At 36.7% G+C, this 23,216-nt stretch overlaps 1 protein-coding gene across 3 annotated transcripts in view; it reads right to left on the bottom strand.

The window, feature by feature from the left end:
* The window catches only part of dgkg (diacylglycerol kinase, gamma), a 121,635-nt gene that overhangs the window by 86,082 nt on the left and 12,337 nt on the right, over window positions 1-23,216 (bottom strand). For all 3 annotated transcript variants that reach the window (XR_014207435.1, XM_082175587.1, XM_082175588.1), the window contains exons 2-4: window positions 18,299-18,644; window positions 4,502-4,578; window positions 1,668-1,821 (exon numbers count right to left, since the gene is read on the bottom strand). Coding sequence is in view for 2 of the 3 variants with exons in the window: in XM_082175587.1 (XP_082031713.1) it covers window positions 1,668-1,821; window positions 4,502-4,578; window positions 18,299-18,359 (292 nt within the window). In the remaining variant the exon portion in view is untranslated. The remainder of the gene's footprint in view (window positions 1-1,667; window positions 1,822-4,501; window positions 4,579-18,298; window positions 18,645-23,216) is intronic.

Below are 23,216 nucleotides of genomic sequence, written 5' to 3'. Positions count from 1 at the left end.
ATAACAAAAGGTGTTTATATATATATATATATATATTAAAAAAACATTTGTTGACTGAGTTGCATGAAGGGCAAAGGGACCAACAGAAATCACTGATTGTACTGTCTTTGCCAGTCCAGAGAAATCATGGCACTAGATGGCACTCTTGGCTGTCAAACTATTCATACAGTCAACTGATATTTGCCTTAATCACCTCGGGTCAATAGTGATAGTAGAGGTATTCAGACGCAAGGACACCAGCATTTTTCCATTATAGTGGACTTTTACATCAGAAGTCAAATCTGTTCATTTGTCTAGTCTTCACAGAAAGCAGGTCTCCCGCCAAGAGCAGGATTTCAACTAACACGGAAGAAATTGCTCACCAGATGTGTGTGGAATCTTCAGGCGTCTACCAGTTCATTATTTTAGTCATGCAGGTTGGGTTTTTGTTATATGCAGGATTACACACAAACTGGTTATGCATAGGCTAATCTAATTCAAATAAAAAGGTAAAATGGGATCCAAAAGTACTTTTTTATGTCATATACACTGCAGTACAAAAGTTTGGGTTCAGTACGATTTATTTCTTCTTTTTTTTTTAAAGAAATGAAGTTTTATTCAACAAAGATGCATTAATTTGATCAAAAGTGACAGTTATAATGTTAATTCAAACTATTTCTATTTTAAATAAATGCTGTTCTTTTGAACATCCTAAAAAAAGGTATCACAGTGTGGCCAGCAGGACGAGTGGTGTGATTGATAATGAGCGACACCTGTGCAACGCACCGGTCTCGTATCTCTCACGGAGGAGTGGAAGCATAAAAGGAGGAGCGACGACAGTGAAGATCGAGAGAGGCCAGGCCTGGATTTATGTTGTGTTTTGTTATAAGTGACAGCAGTCATCCGTGAGGGGCTGCTGTCTTTACTTTTATTTTGTATTTGTTTATTTTACGTTTATTAAAGTCTTTGAATGTTCGCTGGTTGCCACCTCCTTCTTCCCACAACATCTAACCTTGCAGTTTCCACAAATATATTAAGCAGCAACTGTTTTCAACATTGATAATAATAAGAAACGTTTTTTGAGCAGCAAAATCAGCATATTGGAATGATTTTTTATTTCAAAATATTACTGTTTTTACTGTATTTTTGACCAAATAATTACAGCCTTGGTAAGCATACAGAACTTTGTCAAAAATATATATAAAAAATCATACCAACCCCAAACTTTTATACAGTAGTGTGTATCTTTTCATTAGAAATTAAATGATCAGTATAACAATTTCAGTGACCAGAAGAAATATGTTCTAGTATTTGGTTTGAATTTCTTCTTTGTCTGCTTTTGCTTTAATGACAGCATTGCTTGAGCAGACATAAACTCCAAAAGTTTAATTAGTGACCTAGAAATGGTGCAAAATCGTAAACATTCCTTTATTTTGTCATAAGGTTCTACATTTTTCAAAATGTAGAAAAATTATTTGCTTATTTCCAGGTTTCCAATGTGGACCCAATTGTACATGTACTGTATCAGTGGGTAATAGTGATACAGTTGCTCATTCACAGTTCCTAAAATAACCTCAGGGAAACATACACTTTATTTTTCAGAACCCATTAAAATTAATATGAATATGAAATCCAGACTTCTACAGTGTGTAATTGATAGAATAAAGACATTATAATAGACTATTTACCCAGCATGCCTGCTCCAGATTGAGAGGTGTCAGGGGAGCTGCCTCCGCCATTCTTGCTCTTGAAGGAAGTGAAGAGGTGTTTGCACAGTTCCTCAGGGATGTCATTCTCCAGGTAGGTCGCCATGAATAGCTGGAAACCCTCGTAGTCGATGGGCTATGGGAGACAAGTGGAGAGTTGATGAGAAATAAGAAGATGGGAAACCTGTGAGATGAAATAAAGCCATGAATATTCAGCTTCCTGCTCCTTTTTTTTCAGCAGACAGAATGTTCCTGTCTCTGGGCATGAATGACACGCTCAAGCATTTCTTTATGAGACACGGCAACAAAAATACAGAGGGAGCTCACTGACACACATTGAAGTACAGTTAATTTTTTGCAGCTCATAGAAACAAAATCATCTGAGGTTACAAAAACACCATTAAGACACATGGCTAACACTGAAAAGCACTGGGCACGACCTTTGACCTTCAGTAGACATTATGACCCAAGCTTGACGTTCTTGTTAGACAGGGATGGGCTGGGACATGCAGTCTGTAGACACATCGAACCACAGAACATGCAAACCCAGAAAGTAACATCTTACTTGGTTGAGAACATCTTGCTTCTGTGTGGCAGTAAGAGATATATGGAGAGGGTAGAGGGAGAGAGGGGTTACATACACTGCAGAGGTTGTTCGTGCAGAGGGAAGCGATCAGAGAATGGTGTTATCCGTCATATCCTCTGGTGCTCTGATGCTGAATGAATTCACATTATTCCATCTTTAATGCTGTATGGCATTAGTCCACCCGCATCATGCTGTTCTGCAGGTTTATTTGCATAATCCTGACTTACTTCTTTAAGTAATTTTATCACAGTAACAAAATGGGGGAGAAAGTGTGCAATAAAAGACTAAAAAGGGGAAATCTTTATTACTCTTAATGAAAACTAAATCCAAACATTTTTGTTAACTGAAATAAAAGCTAGCATAGCTGGGAAAAAAACAAAATACACTAACCTTAAAATGTTTGGGGTTGATAAGAATTTTTTTAATGTTTTAAAGAGTTTCAATGCTCACCAAAGCTACATGTATTTGATCAAGAATAGAGTAAAAAGTAATAGTGTGAAACATTATTACAATTTCAAATAGCTGTTTTCTATGTGAATATATTTTAAAATGTAATTTATTCCTGTGATGGCAAAGTTGAATTTTCAGCATCATTACGCCATTTCTTATTATCATCAATGTTAAAAACAGTTGTGCAGCTTAATATATATTTCAGGATTCTGAAAGAAGAACATTAATATCAATTTTAGCTATATGGTATATTATAAAACTCTTTAAATCTCACTGACGTTAAACATTAAATGGACAACAGATAGCAATAACACCAGGTTGTGCTAGAAAAAAAATTAAAATAATAATAATTAGAAGAAAAATTAGAAAACTCTGAAAAACAAAAACTAACAATGATAGCGCAAAAACTAACATTGAAACAAAACAAAAGTTTAATTAAACTAAAATATAAATAACTAAACAAATAAATAAAAAACTCTTACAAAGCCCTGTAAGAGATTTGATATGATACTGGAATTTATTTAATGGAATTTGTTTGTGTGATTTAGCACATAATTCACTAAGGTAAATATGCAAATCAGGTACTGGCACAAATGCACCACCAAATCTGTGCTGAAGATCATTTTCATGGGACTGCGAGTGCATTCACCATTAATCATACCAACCTAAATTCATTAGATTCTGCCTGTTGCTGAAATGAAACTTTGTAAAAGGCAAAAAGCCAGTAAAGCAAAAACAGATAGAACAGGAGAGAATGAACTAGAGGTGGAAGAGAGGAACTTGCATGCAAAGGGGGGCTATGCTTGAGGGGCTGCAAACGTTGGGCAGATGCACGCCAAAAACAGGAAGGTGAAATTACCAGAACACAAATGTGTCTTTGTCTCAGTAATAGCAAATGTGTTTGTCTGTTTTGGAGGCGAAAAGCAGCGTAACCAGCCGTGGCTGTAAGAGGAACTTCCTGTCTGACTTTCAAACGTGCAAAACAGAGAGGCTGACTCCGCTAACAAATAATGCAGGAAACAATGAACCGTTTATTTAACCTTTCATCAGCGCCCATTTTTACAGACACTCGTCATTTGACAAAGGTTACAGAGTCACCCTAATTAAACTTCATTATAGAAAAGCACTCAAAAGAGCTGTGATTCGTTGAGGCTACGATGAAGGATATTTACAGCCCAGCCGTAGTCAGACAGTCAATCACGGCTGTATCATGAGTGAAATACAGCGCTCTGTCATCGTAAGCAGGCAGCACTGATGGCATGTCACCTCCATTTTGTGATACTTTCAGGCTTTATGATCCATAGGTGGTCAAAACTGAATTAATGAACAATGCGACGCATTCAATTTCACATAACAGCCAACCTGGCGTCAGCTTCAGACCCATTAACTGCCACCGGTGCTGATTCTCTATTGATTCCGCCAAGACTCTGGGTCACAACCTGTGGCGCCAAACCCCGAGCAGCCTCTTATTTACGTCAGTGCGGAGGAGAGGAGAGAAATATAATGGTGACACTCCATAAAGCAAATTATAGATGCGGCTGCCCGCTGGCTTTGTTGTCACGGCAACGTGATGCATGGGCTTTATGATGTCAGCGAGGACCTTCTCTAATAGGAGGTGATATCTGGCCACTTGGTTTCGGGGAGCGGATGACTAAGCATTTCCTTTAATGACTTGAGCCCTGAGTCAGGTTGTATTGGTGTTCTGTCAAGTCACAGCCAGAGGCTCCGCTGCCTCTAAACAGATCATTTAATCAGGAGACACCCATGGCCCCTAACATACCTGTTCAGGGTTGTACTTGGAGAGGACACCATTTCCATGAAACTCTTCAAGGACATCTTTAAGCTTCTTGGAGGAATCTGTGCAAGAGAAAAATTAAAAGGATTAAAAGGAAAAAATATTAGTTGCATATAGAGTACATCTGTACGTACTGTTTAAGTGTAGATACCCCATATTGGTATGGAAATATTTAGTTGCACTACTGTTTAAAAGTTTTGGGACAATTTTTATTTAATTTTATTTTTTAGCTTTTATTCAGCAAGGATTCTTTAAAATGATTAAAAGTGACAGTAAATACATTTATAATGGTTTCAAATTTTTTTTTATTTCTAATACATGCTGTTCATTTGAACTTTCTATTCATCGATGAATCCTGAAATTTTTCACTGTTTCCACCAAAATATTAAGCAGCACAAAAAAATTCAACATTGATGATAAAAAGAAATGTTTCTTAAACAGCAAATCAGCATATTAGAATGATTTCTGAAGGATCATGTGAAACTGAAGACTGGAGTAATGATGCTGAAAATTCAGCTTTGCACCACAGGAATAAATTATTTTAAAAAATATATTCAAATAGAAAACTTTTATTTGAAATTAGAATAATATTTTACATTACTACTGTTATACTGTGTTTTTGATCTAAGAAATGCAGCCTTGGTGAGCATAACAGACGTCAAAAAATTAATAAACCTAACAAATCCCAAACTTTTGAATGGTAGTGATTCTATATTATAAAAAAATTAAATAATAATTGGGTATGTAAAGAAGAGGACAAGTCTTTGATCTAACCAAATGCAACTTGGTAACTCTTAAGACAGTTTAAAAACGATTGACTGCACTTGCTGGAGGCAGAAACAAGCTGGATTTGTGTTGAATGCTAAACATTAGATGCTAACAAATTAAATGTCACTTGAAGCTGCAGTCTGCAGTTTTTCCTCTTTGTCGCCATCTCTGTTCGAAATCTGCAACTGCAGTTATTCACGGAATTATCAACTTTACGTGGGTTGTGCCTCGGCAAAAAACTTTTTTGAGGAGAATGTGCGGCTGTCAATCACCGCGCTGGTGGTGTTGATACTGTCAATCGCAATCACAGATCCTACTTTTTGGAAATATGAACAACATAAGAATTAAATCTAACGATCGCTTATCATATCACGTCAAACCGTGCAAATTATACTTTGTTCTCAAATTGTTAATGTTAACAAAATCAGCACTGCGTGACTACATTTAATGCCCTTCCGATATTTGTCCTTGTTTTCGCATGGGCCGGTTGCAGTGTCTTTATTTCTTTAGCCACTCCGAAGTAGATTTAATAGATTAAAATCGATTATTAAAATAGTTGTCAACTAATTTAGTCATCGATTAGTTGCTAAATAACTTTTATTTGCCGTAAGCGGCTCATTTCGTGCATATTTTAAATCTGCGGTGACCAAAGTGTGGCAGTAATGAGCCACCGGAGGTTTTACTCAGCCAGTACAGCAGGAGAAGTAGCGAATAGCCAATAGCTGGCCTTGTTCTATGTCACGTGCTTCCCGCACAGCGTCTCTGCAGCATTCAGCGAGATGGCGGACGGCGGAGGCAGCAGTGGAGTAAGCTCGGGAAAGAAAAAGAAAAAAGCGGAAGATAAAACTAATCGAACGAAGCAGCATTCGGCACTTTAGGATATCGCACAAGATTTGTCAACAAAGAAACCATTTCATCACTGGAGAGTTTATTTTTCGACACCATTGATTTTGATTAATATGCGCGAGGGAGAGAGAGAGCAAGACAGCGCTCGGGTGAGTGCGCGCGCGCGGCCGGGGCTGGGCTCTCTCTCTGCTCGTTCTTATATATGCCCTGTCAAGCGCGCCCTGTTAAACTGACAGGACTTAAAAAACACATGCAAATGATACACTTTCACTCTATGATGGTTAAACTCTGCAATTAATCATTTTTTCTAGGAACTAATGTTTTGGTAGGAACTAAAGTTTACATCGTATGTTTCTCCGGAATCAGCCAGCGCGAAGGACGTCTATATTCCGATTGGTTGCTGGTGTTTGCCGCTGCTTGCCGCTGAACCGCGTCATAGCTCATTACCATAAAGTTGAGCTACTTTCAACTTTCTGATTGATTTCACAGCATAAGCTATAAAGCTGTTTCCCAGGTATAAGCTGTGTGTTTACAGGAAAAAAATAAAATAAAATGCAATTAACTGCAACTGTATTCTGTTTTATTCGTATTCTTCGTGAAAATATATTCTGCAAGATTCCTTAATAAGCTTTGTTCGGGATGTTAAACTACTTTAGGAGCCCAAAGGACTGCCATGGTGAAAACATTTGAAATCTCCTTGTGAAATTTGCTACAGTACGTATGGGTCAGTGTTTTGATTGCAGAAGAGTTAGACAAAGGATTACTAACACATAATAAAACACAACTCCAGGTGTGTTTTTGATGAGGATATGACAATGCAAAATGGTTAAAATCTCTAAAAAGTCTATGTTGAATGATAAAGACCCTTTGTTAATAATTTACTTGGGAAAAAATGGGCAAAACTAAAATATAAGTACATAAACCGATTAATCGTAAAAATAATCGTCTGATTAATCGATTATCAAAATAATCGTTAGTTGCAGCCCTAGTCCGAAGTCTAAGTCTTTTGCGTTTTACAACGGGTGAATCTCCAGTTGTCACTGGTGATTGTCGTTTGAACCTTTCTGGATCCGCCATCAAATTGATGTTTAATTATATCAAGTGCTGTGAGAAAAGGCTATAAATCTCCACCTCCAACATCCTCACACTCATAGCCTAACTAGCCGAGACTCCTTTATGTGTACAGATGTGACATAATGACGCAAAGACAAGCTCGAATTTCCAGCGGAAATCCACCAGTACCACTGGAATTAAAAACATTATTACCAGCTTACCGTTTTGAATCGAGCTAAGATAGTTTTGAATCGAGCTGGTTATGTACTTGCTCAAAAAATTCTTTTGGATAATTTTTAACCCAAAAAAGCTAAGGACTGCAGCTTTAAAAGCTGACACTTTGTGTGCTGTCTTCCACTCAAAAAATATTCATTAATCCATTTATCTATGAATATTCACTTTGATGAACTTGATTAGAACTATATCATTAGCATCATCAGTGAAACAAATCAACAAAGCATGCTTTCCTGGCAAGCTGTAACTCGGTTACTGTCTGCTAAATGATTTAGCTCCCAATAGGCTGTTGTCCTATAGTACATCCTTTACATGAGGTCCTTTCATAAGCAAATTCTCTTGCAGTTTAGCAGCATTACAAGCAGAAAAACATTTGTGAAAAATGCAACCTTGTGTGTTTCATCAAAACATCAAAATTCATATTTCATTAGTCACAACTCAAAGCTATATCCACCCAACAGAAATGTACTTGGAACTTAAACTACATCCATAATATTTTGAAGAAGGGCCTTACATTCTTGCATTTGGTATCTAATATTGGGAACATTAGATGTATGCTACAATCTGACAAAATAGGCTTAAGCAGAGAAAATAGCTGAGCAGAAAATGTCACCAAAGCGTATTAGCATTAGGACAGGGGAAATGAGCCTGTAACAACAGTAAAGTAAAAAAAAAATTCTAAAACTGAAATAAAAATAAATGAAAACTACATAGAATATGAAAAAAACGAATAAAAATAGAAAAAAAACATAAAATTATTAATACTAACTGAAAATATTAAAATTAACAATAATAAAACATATTATAATAGTATGGAAAAAACAATAAACCACCATTAGGGAAAGGAAAAGACACCATTTGATGTGGCTTACAGCGACAGTTCACCTAAAAAAGATTATGATATGACAACTTGAAATACAGACTACTAATATTTTTTGGGGAGGTTGACTATATAAATTGTTACTGTACAGAAAAGAGATTAAAGATTTCTACTTCCATGTTCCATGGAATAAATAACATACCGGTTTGGAGAAACATGATGGTGAGTACATAATGACATTACTATCATTTTGGGTGAACTATCTGTTTAAACGGATAAAAAATAAATTCAAATATTCAAATCATAAGCAGTAGTTTGAGATGAGTCAGTATATAGAGACTCAGTGGTTATGGGGAAAACAGTTTGGGGGCAGCAGGGAATGTGACAGACCCTCATGACTGAAAACAAAACTGCACCCACTACTTAATCTGAGCAAAATGAGTCTTCCCTCAAGATGTGCAACTCAGAACAAAGCAGTCTGGTGATTTCTGTGGTCGGAAAGATTGACATCACACTTTTATTATCAATCAGAGGTTTACGAGCTGTTATAGTTTCAGATCATAATTCAGAACATGAAGTGTGATGTCAGAGGTCAAACACACAGGGCTCATATAAATCTCTGGTCTTTGGACTGAGACAAGCGGACTCTGACACTGTTAAACGTACAAGACTCATCACTGACTTAAAGACTGACACCAAACTCCAAACAGCTTGGGGCTTCTGTGGGCAGCGAACACATCCTCTTACTAACAGATCTGTGTGTCTGGGTGTTTTAATAGTGGGGGATCTTATTGCTGTGACTGGAGTTTCAATTAGCAGCTCATTTTGCAGAGATGACAAATGTATTCCACTGATTATTAACACCACTGAATCAAAACAATAAAGTCCTTAGTACCTAGCTGAGCCACCACATTGCTCAGTGGCAAGAACATACACACTGTCTCCTCTTGAGGACAGCCTGCGTTGTATGACAGAACCAGTAAACAGAGTTTCATAATTAATTCACTCATAATTAGGAATGAAACAGTAACTGGTTTGACGATAAACCATGAAATCCCTGAGCAGCAGATGAGACAACTGCAGCGCATGTTTATAATAAACAGTGATATCGCTAATATAGTTATTGTTATTATATCGTTCTTGGTGTAAATAGGTCTTAATGCCTAAGTGCATTACTTTATAAGTGCAGCACTTCTTTTTGTACAGCGGTTATCGGGGAAATGGCTCTATTTCTGCTATTCAGTAAACACCAATAACTGGCAGAGAATGAAATTTACGGTTACACTTTATTTGTAGGTGTTAATGTTACAGCGTAACGTTAATTATATATTTAAGTACCAGGCAATATTAATTAAAGCTCAGTTACACTGTGTAACTTTTTAAGTTGATTCTTAGCAAAAAAACAACACTTTGTTCTATCAAAAGTATATGTGCTCATTCATGTGTAATTACTTCCACCAACTAATAAAGTATTCTCGTAAGCGTAAAATCTGCCATTTATTATACATACGATCGAGTCGCTCCTACGGCAAGCCGTTTTAACATTTAATCATTTAAACCGACTAGTCTCTATTTTCATGCTACTAGTACTTATTTTTTAGATACTAGTATCTATTCCATTAAGTACTAGTACTTATTCATTAGATACTAGTGCTTATTCTTTAGGTACTAGTGCCTATTCTTTAGATACTAGTGCTTATTCTTTAGGTACTAGTACTTATGCAATAGATACTAGTACTTATTCATTAGATACTAGTACTTATTCATTAGATACTAGTACCTATTAAATAGATACTAGTACTTATTCTTTAGATACTAGTACTTATTCATTAGATACTAGTTCTTATTTATTAGATACTAGTACTTATTCATTAGTTACTAGTACTTATTCATTAGTTACTAGTACTTATTATTAGATACAAGTACTTATTCATTAGATACTAGTACCTATTAAATAGATACTAGTACTTATTCATTAGATACTAGTACTTATTCCAATAGTGACTAGTAACTATTATTTTGTTACTAGTAACAAATATTTTTTTTTGCCATTGACTTCTATGGGGATCTGTCATTCAGATATCAACTATTCAGTTCTGACTAGTATGTATTCCAATTGTGACTAGTACATATATATTAGATACTAGTAGTTATTTATTAGGTACTAGTACTTATTTTTTAGATACTAGTAACTATTACTAGATACTAGTATGTATTCAATAAACACTAGTACTAAGTCATTAGATACTAGTACCTATTAAATAGATACTAGTACCTATTAAATAGATACTAGTACTTATTCATTAGATACTAGTACTTATTCAAAAGATACTAGTACTTATTCATTAGATACTAGTACTTATTCATTAGATACTAGTACCTATTTATTAGATACTAGTATTTATTCAGAATGTTACTAGTAAGATTTTTTATTTTACTAGTCACAACTGCTTTTTTACTCGTCTTATGTTATGACTAGTCAGAACGGCCACTGGATAGTTCAATTAAAAATCTTACTAGTAAAATAAAAAATCTTACTAGTAACATTTGGAATAAATACTAGTATCTAATAAATAGTTACTAGTATCTATTGAATAAGTACTAGTAGCTAATTTATAAGTACTAGTATCTAATTAATAGGTACTAGTATCTAATGAATTAGTACTATATCTATTGAATAAGTACTAGTATCTAATGAATAAGTACTAGTATCTATTTAATAGGTACTAGTATCTAATGATTTAGTACTAGTATTTATTGAATACATACTAGTATCTAGTAATAGGTACTAGTATCTAAAAAATAAGTACTAGTACCTAATAAATAACAACTAGTATCTAATCTATATGTACTAGTCACAATTGGAATACATACTAGTCAGAACTGAATAGTTGATATCTGAATGACAGATCCCCATAGAAGTCAATGGCAAAATGTTTTATTTGTTACTAGTAACAAAATAATAGTTACTAGTCACTGTTGGAATAAGTACTAGTATCTAATGAATAAGTACTAGTATCTATTTAATAGGTACTAGTATCTAATGAATAAGTACTAGTATCTATTTAATAGGTACTAGTATCTAATGAATACGTACTAGTATCTAATGAATAAGTACTAGTATCTAATGAATAAGTACTAGTATCTATTGAATAAGTACTAGTACCTAAAGAATAAGCACTAGTATCTAAAGAATAGGCACTAGTACCTAAAGAATAAGCACTAGTATCTAATGAATAAGTACTAGTACTTAATGGAATAGATACTAGTATCTAAAAAATAAGTACTAGTAGCATGAAAATAGAGACTAGTCGGTTTAAATGATTAAATGTTAAAACGGCTTGCCATACTCCTCCATCTTGAAAATACATTCGCCAAAGAGGGACATACCTGGAAATTCAAGCTTCGCCTTTCGCGTTTTACACTCAGTGACACCGTGACGAATGCGAGGGGGAGATTACTCGCGACTGCCGGTAGATTTGAAAGATTGCTGAAGTTGGAGGATCACGCCTATTTTCGAGGACATGTAGCAGAGTCGCCAAGGAAGCGAAAGAGAGAATTAAAAACGTCAACGCGACAGGCAAATCAGCAAGACCAAAGTCAATATTGGAGTAACGTTTCCCAGATGGAAAAAGCTCACGAGGAGCAAAGATTTTAAAACGGACGCCGAAGTTGCCTGCTTTCTTCTCTCGACAGGTAATTCAGCCTATTTGTGTAAATTCGAAGTTTTATAGTTGCTTGTCTAACCATAGGTTGTGTTTAACGCCAGAACGACCTCTAGTAGGGGAGAGCGGGGCACAAAGTAACGCTTTTTGACTTTCTCAGTTTGTGTAAATCTACTTATGGTTCAGAGTATTTATTTTTTCCCACATTAATTTCCCACATGTCTAGTACAATTATGTGTTTTTGTTTTATTAATACAGTATATACTTTTTTCTTGATATACCCCGAAAGAATGGAAGTGAAATGTGACAACATGCCCCATAGGTGGGGTACATTGTAACATGTGTGGGGCACATTGTAACATAACAACATATGACAGCTTAAAATGTTATCTGATCTAATAAAAAAAAATATACAAAAACTAAAATATTTTCTAAATTAAATACAATTAAAAAACTTTTTCATATAAAATAATCGCAATTTTTAATAATTAAATATAAACTCATTTTTGAGTTTTGACTACGAACACATGAAAACACAGCTATACAACATAGTTCAAAACAAATAAATAATTAGTAATTTCTGAACATTGACTCTCAGTCTTTATTCACCTTTTTCTCACGTTTTCTCAATAAAATTAATAAAAGTATAGAATATAATAGCATATTTCTAATAGGGGCACATTGTAACGCAGTGTTACAACATGCCCCCGCCTGGGATTTAAACTCTGCTAGTGTCTTCTGCTAGTTAGCGAAGCATTAAATAACTATCTCAACTGTTAAATAACATCTTGGAGATTAAAATAATATCAGATGTGTCTTATTTTAAATAAACACAAAAAATAGAGATGAAAAATTAACTTAAGTAAGAAATTTACTTTTGCTATGGTTTCATAAATGTCTATGGATATCTTCCCAAAAAAAAAAAAAATTGGCGGATTTTTTTTTTCTATATAGTGTTGATATGGCAACTAGTAAATACACAAAGTTTCGTCATCCAAGCTTGTGCGGAAGTATTTAAAACAAGCGTGTTACAACTAGCCCCGTGTTACGTTGTGCCCCGCGCTCCCCTATAACTTGCGTTAACGTTACTTTTCCTCGCGTCAATGGTGAAAAAGTATTGTTTACCTTGTAACATCAAGGTGCTGCGACGGGTCACAGGTGATGAATAGTTTTAAAGGCGCAATTTTTAAATATAAAAATATTAAATGCCCCTGAGACCTGCTGTCAGACTCTAAAATGGAGAGTGACTCGCAGGGTCGCAAGACGACGTAAAGTACATGTATCTGATGAGTTTTATCGAGTTGATCTCAATAGCGCTCTCTGTAGGCATATTCATATTTTGCCGCTATGTGAAAAAATCCAGCAAAATGCACCGGCGCGTTTGTCGACCCCAGAGGATTAACTTTAGCCTAACCATAAATTGTGATTAAAATATATATGGCCACTCACATCAAGACGCCGCTGCGGTGGTGGAGTCGAGTCCATGCAGGAGGAGTAGCGTTTGGCACTGCGTCGCTTTTCAGCGTGAGCTGTGTGGAGAAGCCCATTTCCACCTCTATTGCGTTGGAGAAGCAATCCCGCGTAAAATGCAGCAGCAGGTTGCACACTTGAGCTCTAGGCGGGAACTCACGGTCTTCCAGGCCAAGTGCATGCAACCACTGGCGCCTACTTTCCAAGTCTGCTGGAAAGCTATGCAGTCCAGCAGTGCTGTTGCAACCAGCAACACTACACCTACGTACCCTCCTGACCACTGTACTAAATACAGATACATCTCAGGGGGGTAATCCAGCACCCAGAACGCGTACCATCCCCGGGGGCCGCCATTGGCTATCAAGCCATCACCTGCTGTTAGCATTCCATTGACTCCCATTCATTTGTCCATTGTTTATTTCTAAAGAAACACGGCAATGTATAAAAGGCTCCATTACCTTGTATCTTACGTTATGGCCCTGTAGAAGCAGTTTTTGTAAAAATAGGCTAACGATTGCGTCATAATCACGCGACTCTCTGGAAATTACCGTATAGACAGGAGGAGAAGCTCGCAGTCAATCGGGGGGACGTGGAGGCATAAAGTCCGATGGGAGAAGCCCATAGAGGGTCATAAAGTTGCTTCTACTCCTAGCTCATGGACAGCTCCTACTCATGCTCTCCGTCTCTGCAAGATTCGGAAGGGAATGATTCAGATTTCTCTTGGCACAGCTACTAGAAGACTTACAACTGTCAGACAGGTTGCTCACGTCACATCTACGTCATCAAGCTCAGTTTGAGTCTGCGCAGTACACTCAGCCATCAGGAAGTGAGTGCTTCTAATTTGCTTCACTTTTCTCCGTTGAAGTCTATGGGGTCGCTCTGTCCATTTATTTTACTTTCTATGATAAATCTACGCTAGCTTGTACCAAGGGCGAGGTGACCTGGAACCTGCTAACGTCATGTAGTACCGCTTACGTCACGTAGTACCGCAAACATCCAATAGGAAAATTCAACTGCAGTAGCCACCGTTCAACCTGAAGAGGGCAGCACTCAGACGTTTTTACACCATATATTGTAGAATTAAAACACTTTATACCCAAATGTCAAAAAAGTTACTCGAATCAATGAATAGCACTAATAAAGCCCCATTCTTACAGATCATTAACAAAAAAAAAGTTGGTTTAGGGTTTAGTTACCCTTTAAAGGCTAAAATGTGAGGTTTATCATTTTATAACTTTTTTTTTGTCAAAACTTAAATTTAAACATTTTGTGCATGTTACTTTTTAAGTCACCCAAGCCAAATATTTTGTTAAGCTATTCAAAATCTGACTGTCGTTCTAATGGTGCGTTCACACCGGACGCGAATTGCGCATCAGGCGCGAGTGATTTCAATGTTAAGTCAATGCAAAGACGCGTTCCGCGCGTAAAAAATTCCTGCGGCGCGAATGAGGCGTAGAGCGCGGCGCGGTAGACGCGAATACGCCTCATTCGCGCGTCAAGTTCGCGCGAATGGCGCAAATTGAGCGTCTGGCGCGTTAAGCGCGTTACGCGCGAATGTTTTATGTAGTGCTTTTTGTGCATTCTCGTGTTTGACGCGAATTCGCGTCTGCCGCCCGAGTTGAAAAATCTGAACTTCTGCGTCAATTCGCGCCGCGTTAACCAATCAGGAGCCTGCTTGCTGCTGTCACGTGGTGAAGTGACAGTTTATAATGTTATTTTATGTTTGGCCTCAATAAATTATTTTGTAATATGACTAAAATGCTTGGTGTGCAAAGCAAATCTTTCACATAAAAACACGATTTCAATATATGAGAGATACTCATTTTGTTTTGAATGCTATTTATTCCATATCTATTCTAGATTATATGAAACATTATTATTCTAATGTAAAGACAACAAACACAATTTAGTGTATAAAAACTTTGTTAAAAATCACAGGACAGGTTTCACTTTTGGAGGCTGGCTCCATTTATTATCAAAACAAAAATAAATGTTTAGGTGGGTGGGGGCGAGGGTGAACCTCGCGCCGGGCTGTAGAGCGCGGGCTCGACAGGCATAGACCACTCGAGGCCGAGGCCTTATACGGCCTACGCTGTCCTCGTCAGCGTCCTCACCGTTAGGTCCATCAAACCTAGCTCCTGGAGCAAATTGTGAAACTCCTGAAACCCTCCGGAGGGTCTGGTGGACCCGAGTACAGCGACGATGTCCCCTACGCAGCTGTTTCTGCTCTCCAGAGCATATACGAGCGGTGACTCTCTCGATTAATGCTAATGCTAATGCTCGATAAACATCTAAAAAAGATGGCCGCCAAAACTTTCACCTCTGACGCGTGTAAATTTCGCTTCAAACTTTTGTTTTTACGCGCGTTAGACACGCGAATTAACACAAAGTGGTCAAGCGTCAAACTAGACGCGGTAGACGCGAATTTGACGCGCTATTCGCGTCCGGTGTGAACGCAGCATTAGTGTTATTATTTTAATGTTCATGCAAACAAAAATTGCATAGGACTGTTAATTTTATCTGTTTGTTGGTTTTCGATATATAACTGATTTCAGTGTGTTTAAGTACTTTTTGAACATTTCCATCATATTTTAACAATAAAGTGATAATACTGATAACAGTGATAATTTAGGTCACTGCAATCGTGATATGAAATTTTCATACCATTACATCTTTACCTTACAGTAATGCTAAAATCAGTGCTACAGCCAGACAGGCCCGGCAATTCATCTGTGAGATGTAAAGTGTAAAGATTAATGCTTCATCTCACACCAACTGAATTCTTAATGGAAATGTGTCCAGTATCCCAAAATATACTCCACATAATGCATGTGCTATTTTTAAAGACATTATACCTTAAAAGTGGTATGATGGCAGAGTCCAGGCTGAGAGCACTTCTGACTGATTATTCAGTCTCCACTGTTCCTCAAGGGGTTTTAATCAAATCTGTTACCAGGCCCCAAACAAAAGAAATGTGAATTTCCTGACTTTATGAGTATTTTAGATTTATTACCAGCTTCCAACAAGCCAATTAACCTCACAAAGCATAGATCGATGCTCCTTTTGGAAATGTCATGGTAATTCTACATGTAAGCTCTTAAAATGGCACAAAGGTCTCTTTGAAATTCATATTACCCAGGCCGTGCAGATAATCACACAACAACAGTGGCTTTAGAGGTTTAGTATGTAAAGTTTGCTGTCTTATGAATATTATTTCATAAACATTGTCTAAATTATTTTTTTATAATTGAGAAAATGTAAAAATGCATATTTACTAGAAAACAAAAAACATTTCGGCTGAGGTAATAGTCGACTGTGGTGTACATAATTCTGCTTAAAAATGTAACTGAGGAAGGCTCTAATTGTCAAGAAATAAACTTGTGATATTCAAACCTTCTTGGAGATATGGGAGCGTCTGATGGACCTACGATAAACTCTTAAAATCTCCTGTATTATAACTTAATAAAGTGCCCCTAGACCATGCAGAAAAAGATTAATGTTATTTTGCCATTCTTCCTGTACATTTTTATTTTTATTTTTTGTGTATTATATTAGTAAAGTATCTATTAGTTTTTATATTTTGTATTTTAATAAACATAAAAACATAACAATAAATAAAATAATTATTGAGCTTGAATAAAGTCCATAAAAACGCCTAAAAATGTACAGTATTCAGAGCTGAGAGTTGTAATACAACAGATATAATATACAGTACACCTGTGTATATTTATATTTTTTAAAAGCAGAATAAATGTTCATGCTTTTGGAAAATAATAAAGACCGTCAGAATGTGTAAGAATATGACATACTATATCAGACTGCCTTTTAAAGAGAAGACTTTCTGAAATACACTTTCGCACTGATCTCTACGCTGCCAGCATCAAACCAACAACACTGTTTCTGGCAGCAGTGCAGCTAATGGTTTTGACTCCTGCTACCCACAATCCATTGTCCTACTATGTACACCAGCGTGGCTGTTCCATCCTCAATCTTGAATGGTGAACTGCTAATCACAATTAGCCAACTTGCCAGCAAAATGTATATATACTTGTATAATAAAATATGTTTGCATTCTTGCATTCGCACTCTAATGTTGTTCTTGGCACTTGAGATCTAGCCTGAAGTCAACCACCTGTTTTGATATCTGCCAATTACACAATATGCACAATAAACTTTGTAAAGAAAACATTCAAAATATCATCAACGCTAATGCAAGTAAAGCTTCCTCTTAGGTTGAATGGAGTAGTTAGCGATAAGGACAAACGGGCCGGTCCTTATTGACCAGATGAAGCATAGTCCTCCTCATTACACATGCTTATGTGCTGGCACAGCCAGTCCTATGATAAAAGATGAGTCAGACTTACCGAAAGCCCTTATAATAATAGAAACATGCTGAATTAATATCTGATCCTGCTTTAGCATCCAATTTCACTTTTTTCCCACATCAAATCAATATAACCACTCAATACTCCCTCAATACCGTCATATCACAGATCCCTTGCAAAATAAAAAAAATTGTGAACTGATAAGCAAGACCATCACTTTAAAATTTCATAGGCTTGTTTAGCTTATAAAGTGGTCTGCATCAATAACTGCATTAAACGTTGTTAATCAATACCGACGCAGAGAGCACTGGCAGCACATTGATGTGTTACGTCAATACAGCCTACATTCCCAGCATTGCTTCCTAAAAGTCAAGTGGGTCAGCCTCAGAATGTGTAAGCATCTTCCAAAATAATATATTGAGCAAAGCATCAGCTTAAACAATGGAGCTAAGTGGTACAGTTATCGAAAAACATGGCCAAGAACCAACTAAATGGACCGATAAAATATCCCATCCATTCTTATCCACCTAGCAGCCCCAAAATCAATTCCAATCAACCCGCCAGAGGTCAGAGGAGAGGCTTCTTGTGCTCAGATACTCACACTCACTGTACTGCTGCAGCTGGGAGAATTCGGCTGGGCTAAGACACACCCAGTCTCCCATCTCGTTGATCAGAGCGCTCGCGGCGAGCTGGAGGAACCAAGCTGATTGTCCTCAGGTGAGGTATGAGAAAGAGATGGTATGATCTGGCAAGTTCATATTGCTTTCCTTTACGAGCAGATGGTGAATTGGCGTCCCTGATGAGGATTGGCGTAACAAGGGAGGGCGCAAGGACGAGGGCAGTGTGAAGGTGAGGTGCGTGCCGTGCCACCGGTCGGAGCAGCTCTGCTGTGGTGAGATGACGGGTGCACACGGATGAGCAACTGATGACCTGTCAACTGGAGTTATCTATAGAGTAAGACAGAGAGAAAAACAGATTTAGTAACGTCTCTAAGCTGACTTAAGGTTATCGACTCATGTCAAGCATTATTTATTATACATTTATTACAAGGTCTCTGATTCTAGCAAACAGCCCAATGACAACAGAGCCTGTGTGCCTGTAACATCTCAATTGTTTCTCCAAGAGAGTAAATGGAGAGAACATGAAGACTTTTGCTTAAGTCCTGCTTCTCCAGAAATCTCACATGTGTCTCCTCTAGAGCGGTCTTCATCCACTTCATCATTTTCATTCTGGCCAATAATACCATATGTTTAATATCATATCACATGTAAATATATTAATATATAGCCTATATGGGTTTCACAACGCTGAAATTTTTTTCAATATTTCATTTAATTCAACATAGAATTTATTACACAAACTTTTAGGCTATTTCAGAAGCTGCATCTGTATTGGTATTTAGATATACTTATAGACCAAAACAGTTTGGTTACCAACATTCTTCAGTTCAAAATATATTCTTTCATGTTCCACAAAAGAAAGTCATACAGGTTTGAATCGACACAAGGGTGTGTAAATGTAAAATAAAAGCATGTAAAATAAATGCACACCTCAGATCACTTCCTCCTCACTCTTAACCTCAACCTGGCTCAGGACACAACACACGGGTCCACGGATCACCTTTTGGCGTTTTTCCTTACGCTCACCCTCACCCTCCTGCCTATCCTCTTTGGTCTCATCCACACTTCCTCAGCTCTCAGCTCTCATCACTAGATACTAACAGTACAAACAGTAAACCTTTTTCTCCACTCTAACCGGTATTTTCCTTACAAATGTTCAACGAAGGCATCATTTATGTCGTTTGGAATGCTGTGGGCTTATATTTTAAAAATAAGAAACTCAATGACATAAGGTTGCTTTCAATTTCAAATGCTGATGTGCGCTTTGTAAAGAGCGCTCGCGCATACGGCTGTGTGCGTCTCTGTGTAAGTGGTTAAATGTAGGCCTACCTCAAAATGCTTTTTAGGCTACTATATTTTTATGTTTTGAAGCTATATTAGTTTATATATATATATATATACACAATGACCCACTTAGTTCAGGTGCAAGGCGGGTGTGTTAAATGCGTTCAATTATTTTAATGCATCATTTTTAAATGAACGTTAAATCGCCAGCCCTATATATATATATATATATATATATATATACACACCCTGTATATATATATATATACTCCATTATATATGTATTTTGTAAACACAAACTTTTATTTTGGATGTGATTAAATGCGATTAATATATATAGCACTAATATATATATATGAAGAGTTCAGATGCAAAAACCTCTGAAATTTTCTTCTAGAATGATCATTTGTATCAAGCTCGTTTATTTAAGTTCAGTCATTTCACTTAAATGGCAATTCATAGGTAATTTTCATTGCCATTGAAGTGAAATTACTGAACTTAAATATACAAGCTTCATAAAAATGATCATTCTAGAAGAAAATTTCAGATGGCACTTAGAGATTTTTGTATATATAATATTCATTTACTGAAATACACATCATATTTTAAGTTTACTCAGTAGATTTTCAACTTTTAGCTAAATTTGAGCTAGTCCAATCTTGAAGACCCCTGCTTTCAGTTTCAGACGAAATCTGAAAGATAGCATCTGCAATAATTCTCTCACTTTTTTCCATTCAAGAGATTTTACAACAAACATATAAGACAAGATTTAGACTTGAAACTCAATGGAGAACAACAGTAAGCCTCCTGGGATAAGAAAAAGCAACTTCTGAGCAATACAATTTTACTTGAAAATAATGATGTATCTCCTTTTGTTTTTGACAAGGTGTAGAACTCATGCAATATGCTGTCTTTGCCTTCAGTTGGACATTGTCTTCGCTCCAGTACACCCAGTTAAAACAACATAGCATTGCTCCTCCATATAGCTCTGAGTTCAAAGGGCCACTCAGCAAATGACTCACATGGGCTTGGCCTGCTTCCGTGCTCAGCATGCCACACCAATCAATGTCCCTCGCTCTCTGTCTGCTGAATAATCTCGTTCTGTCTCTATTTCTTTCTAGCTTTGTCTCTCTCCCTGTTCTGACACTCCTGAAGAGTTTAAGCAGAACGAGAAATCAACAGCACTTTACCAGCACATTCACAGGGAGGGAAGAAACGGACATAAAATCTGTGAGAGGAGCCGACGCATGAGAAACTGCCATGATGAGAAGAGGAAGAGACAGAGTAAAAAGACAAAAATCAATGGAGTTGATAGGGCTGCCATGAGTTACAGCATGCCAGGGAATAAGTTCATTCCCACTGGTTTAAAAAGCACAGAGCGATGTGTGATGTTTGTTGTACAGAGAAAAGAGTTTAAGCATGAGGGAGGACGAAGACAAGTATAAAATAGCCTACACAAAGTGTAAAAAAAAGTAATATAAAGCCAAGGTAAAAAAATAAAATATCAATGGTCAAACAATAAAATGAATTAATATTAGGTGTTTCAAGATGTCATGCACCCTGAAGAATCTGTACCACGATACCGTTATAGAGTTTGCAATAGAGAAGCAACGGTTGACCGACCATAAATGGGAACCGGCCGCTTGCGGATCATGTGTTTGGAGAAAAAAATCTTCTGGTTCTGATTTATGGTCAGTTGACCGGTTTTTAAGTTTTATTTTGGCCGATCTCTATTGCGGACTTGCATGCAAACTGCATTGCAACCATTTCCCAAAATGTAATTTGTGTGGAAATATTAACAGGACATTAACACAGGCCAGAGACAAGACACACAGAAGACGGATGCAAAGAAGTGAACACAGATGCACCTGCTGAGAAAATACTGTACCAGGCACAGCAAGCTCACTGTTCGCGATTCTCGAAATATAGGAAGAAATATTTAAATATTGAATTGGGGGTGGGGGTTGGGAACTGACTGTCTTCAGAAAAGTTTCAATGACATTTTGTTTTCCTCTTACCTCTGTATAAAGTAGTGTTTATAAGCGCAGTGCTGCTTTGTGTACAGCGGTACCAAAAGAAACCTCTGCTGTTCCATAAGCGCCACCTACTGTCACAGAGTGAATTTGCATTTTCATTTAGTCCATCTGCTGTTTTTGTTTTGTGCAAGTGTCTTATGTTGCATAATTTCACAAATATAAAGTCAGACGATTCTGTTTTTGCTTTAAATCTTGAAATTAAACAATCTAATTCAAATCAAAAACAACTGCTCATACTACATGTGTGTAGTATCTTTGTTTGGATCGTGATTAAAATGCAGTGGTTCCCTCTCATTTCAAATGGCTACAGATATTTTATGTTAAAGGCTAGTTTGCCTGGTATAGAGGAAATAAACAAATACATTTGCTTAAAAAAAGAAGAAAAAATTGGGACAATTTGCTTGTAATAAATCGGAATCTGCCTTGAAAAATCATAATCGGTGCATAGTATGCACAGTCTTTGACATCAACAGCAAAATATATTGGAAGTGTTTTTACATTTCTTTTAGTTTATTTTGCTATCTTAACTGGATGATTTTAACAGCATTGTCATGCAAAAAAGGGAAACACTTATGACACTGTCAAAAGAGACAATCGAGGCTGATTTGCTGTGTGATTACAAATTAATAAATGAAATCATTATATTATTAAAGGAAGCAAAAACTGATAAACAATAAGTGAATGATTGAGAACGAAAATATGGCAATCAGTTGTAGATAAATAAAGATGAAGATTTTGGCGTAGGTGCTGATATAACTGTACTGAAACACACAGAAAAGCAGAGATTATCACTGTGTGGAATCTTTCCTGTTATTCTGAAGTCTCAAAATGAATCATCCAACCCAACTAAACTCTCCACATTGACAGATTGAACATTCTTGAGAACAGTGCATGGCCAGACAGACGATTGTAACGTTTAGGTTCAGTTTTGGTGTCTAAGTTATTTAGTTTCCCTGGCTTTTAATTAGTTCTATCACACCCGTTATGTTTCATACTAATTACTCCCCCTGTATTTAAGCCCTGACCCCCGGTTTCACAGACCAGGCTTAGCCTAGACCTAGACTAAAATGCATTACTGAGCTGTTTTAACTTCTGTCCGGTCTCGGACAAAGAATACTACATTTATGTTTTTTATGTGTTCGGTTTCTTGAATTTAAAAATAATAATGCATAAAGTTACATGCCACTCCTGCATAAAAACACATCCTCAGAACTAAGGAAACAGGATACTACAGTTTTTTACAATCGCTATGACAGTTTTTTCAATACATTTAACAAGTTTCCTAAACTCTTAACGCACCAACACACCTAAAACACACAATTGGCAAAACGGTTAATTTCATGCTCAAAATCACACATTGTAAACTAAACTCCAAAACTAATTTTCAAAATACAATACAGTTTTTTACAATCGCTATGACAGTTTTTTCAATACATTTAACAAGTTTCCTAAACTCTTAACGCACCAACACACCTAAAACACACAATTGGCAAAACGGTTAATTTCATGCTCAAAATCACACATTGTAAACTAAACTCCAAAACTAATTTTCAAAATACAATAATACACTAACACAATA

The sequence above is a fragment of the Leuciscus leuciscus genome (genome assembly GCF_965113295.1).
Source record: "Leuciscus leuciscus genome assembly, chromosome: 7".
Lineage (NCBI taxonomy): Eukaryota > Metazoa > Chordata > Actinopteri > Cypriniformes > Leuciscidae > Leuciscus > Leuciscus leuciscus.
Note: the sequence above shows the minus strand (reverse complement) of the source record. Positions and strands in the feature narration are given on the sequence as shown.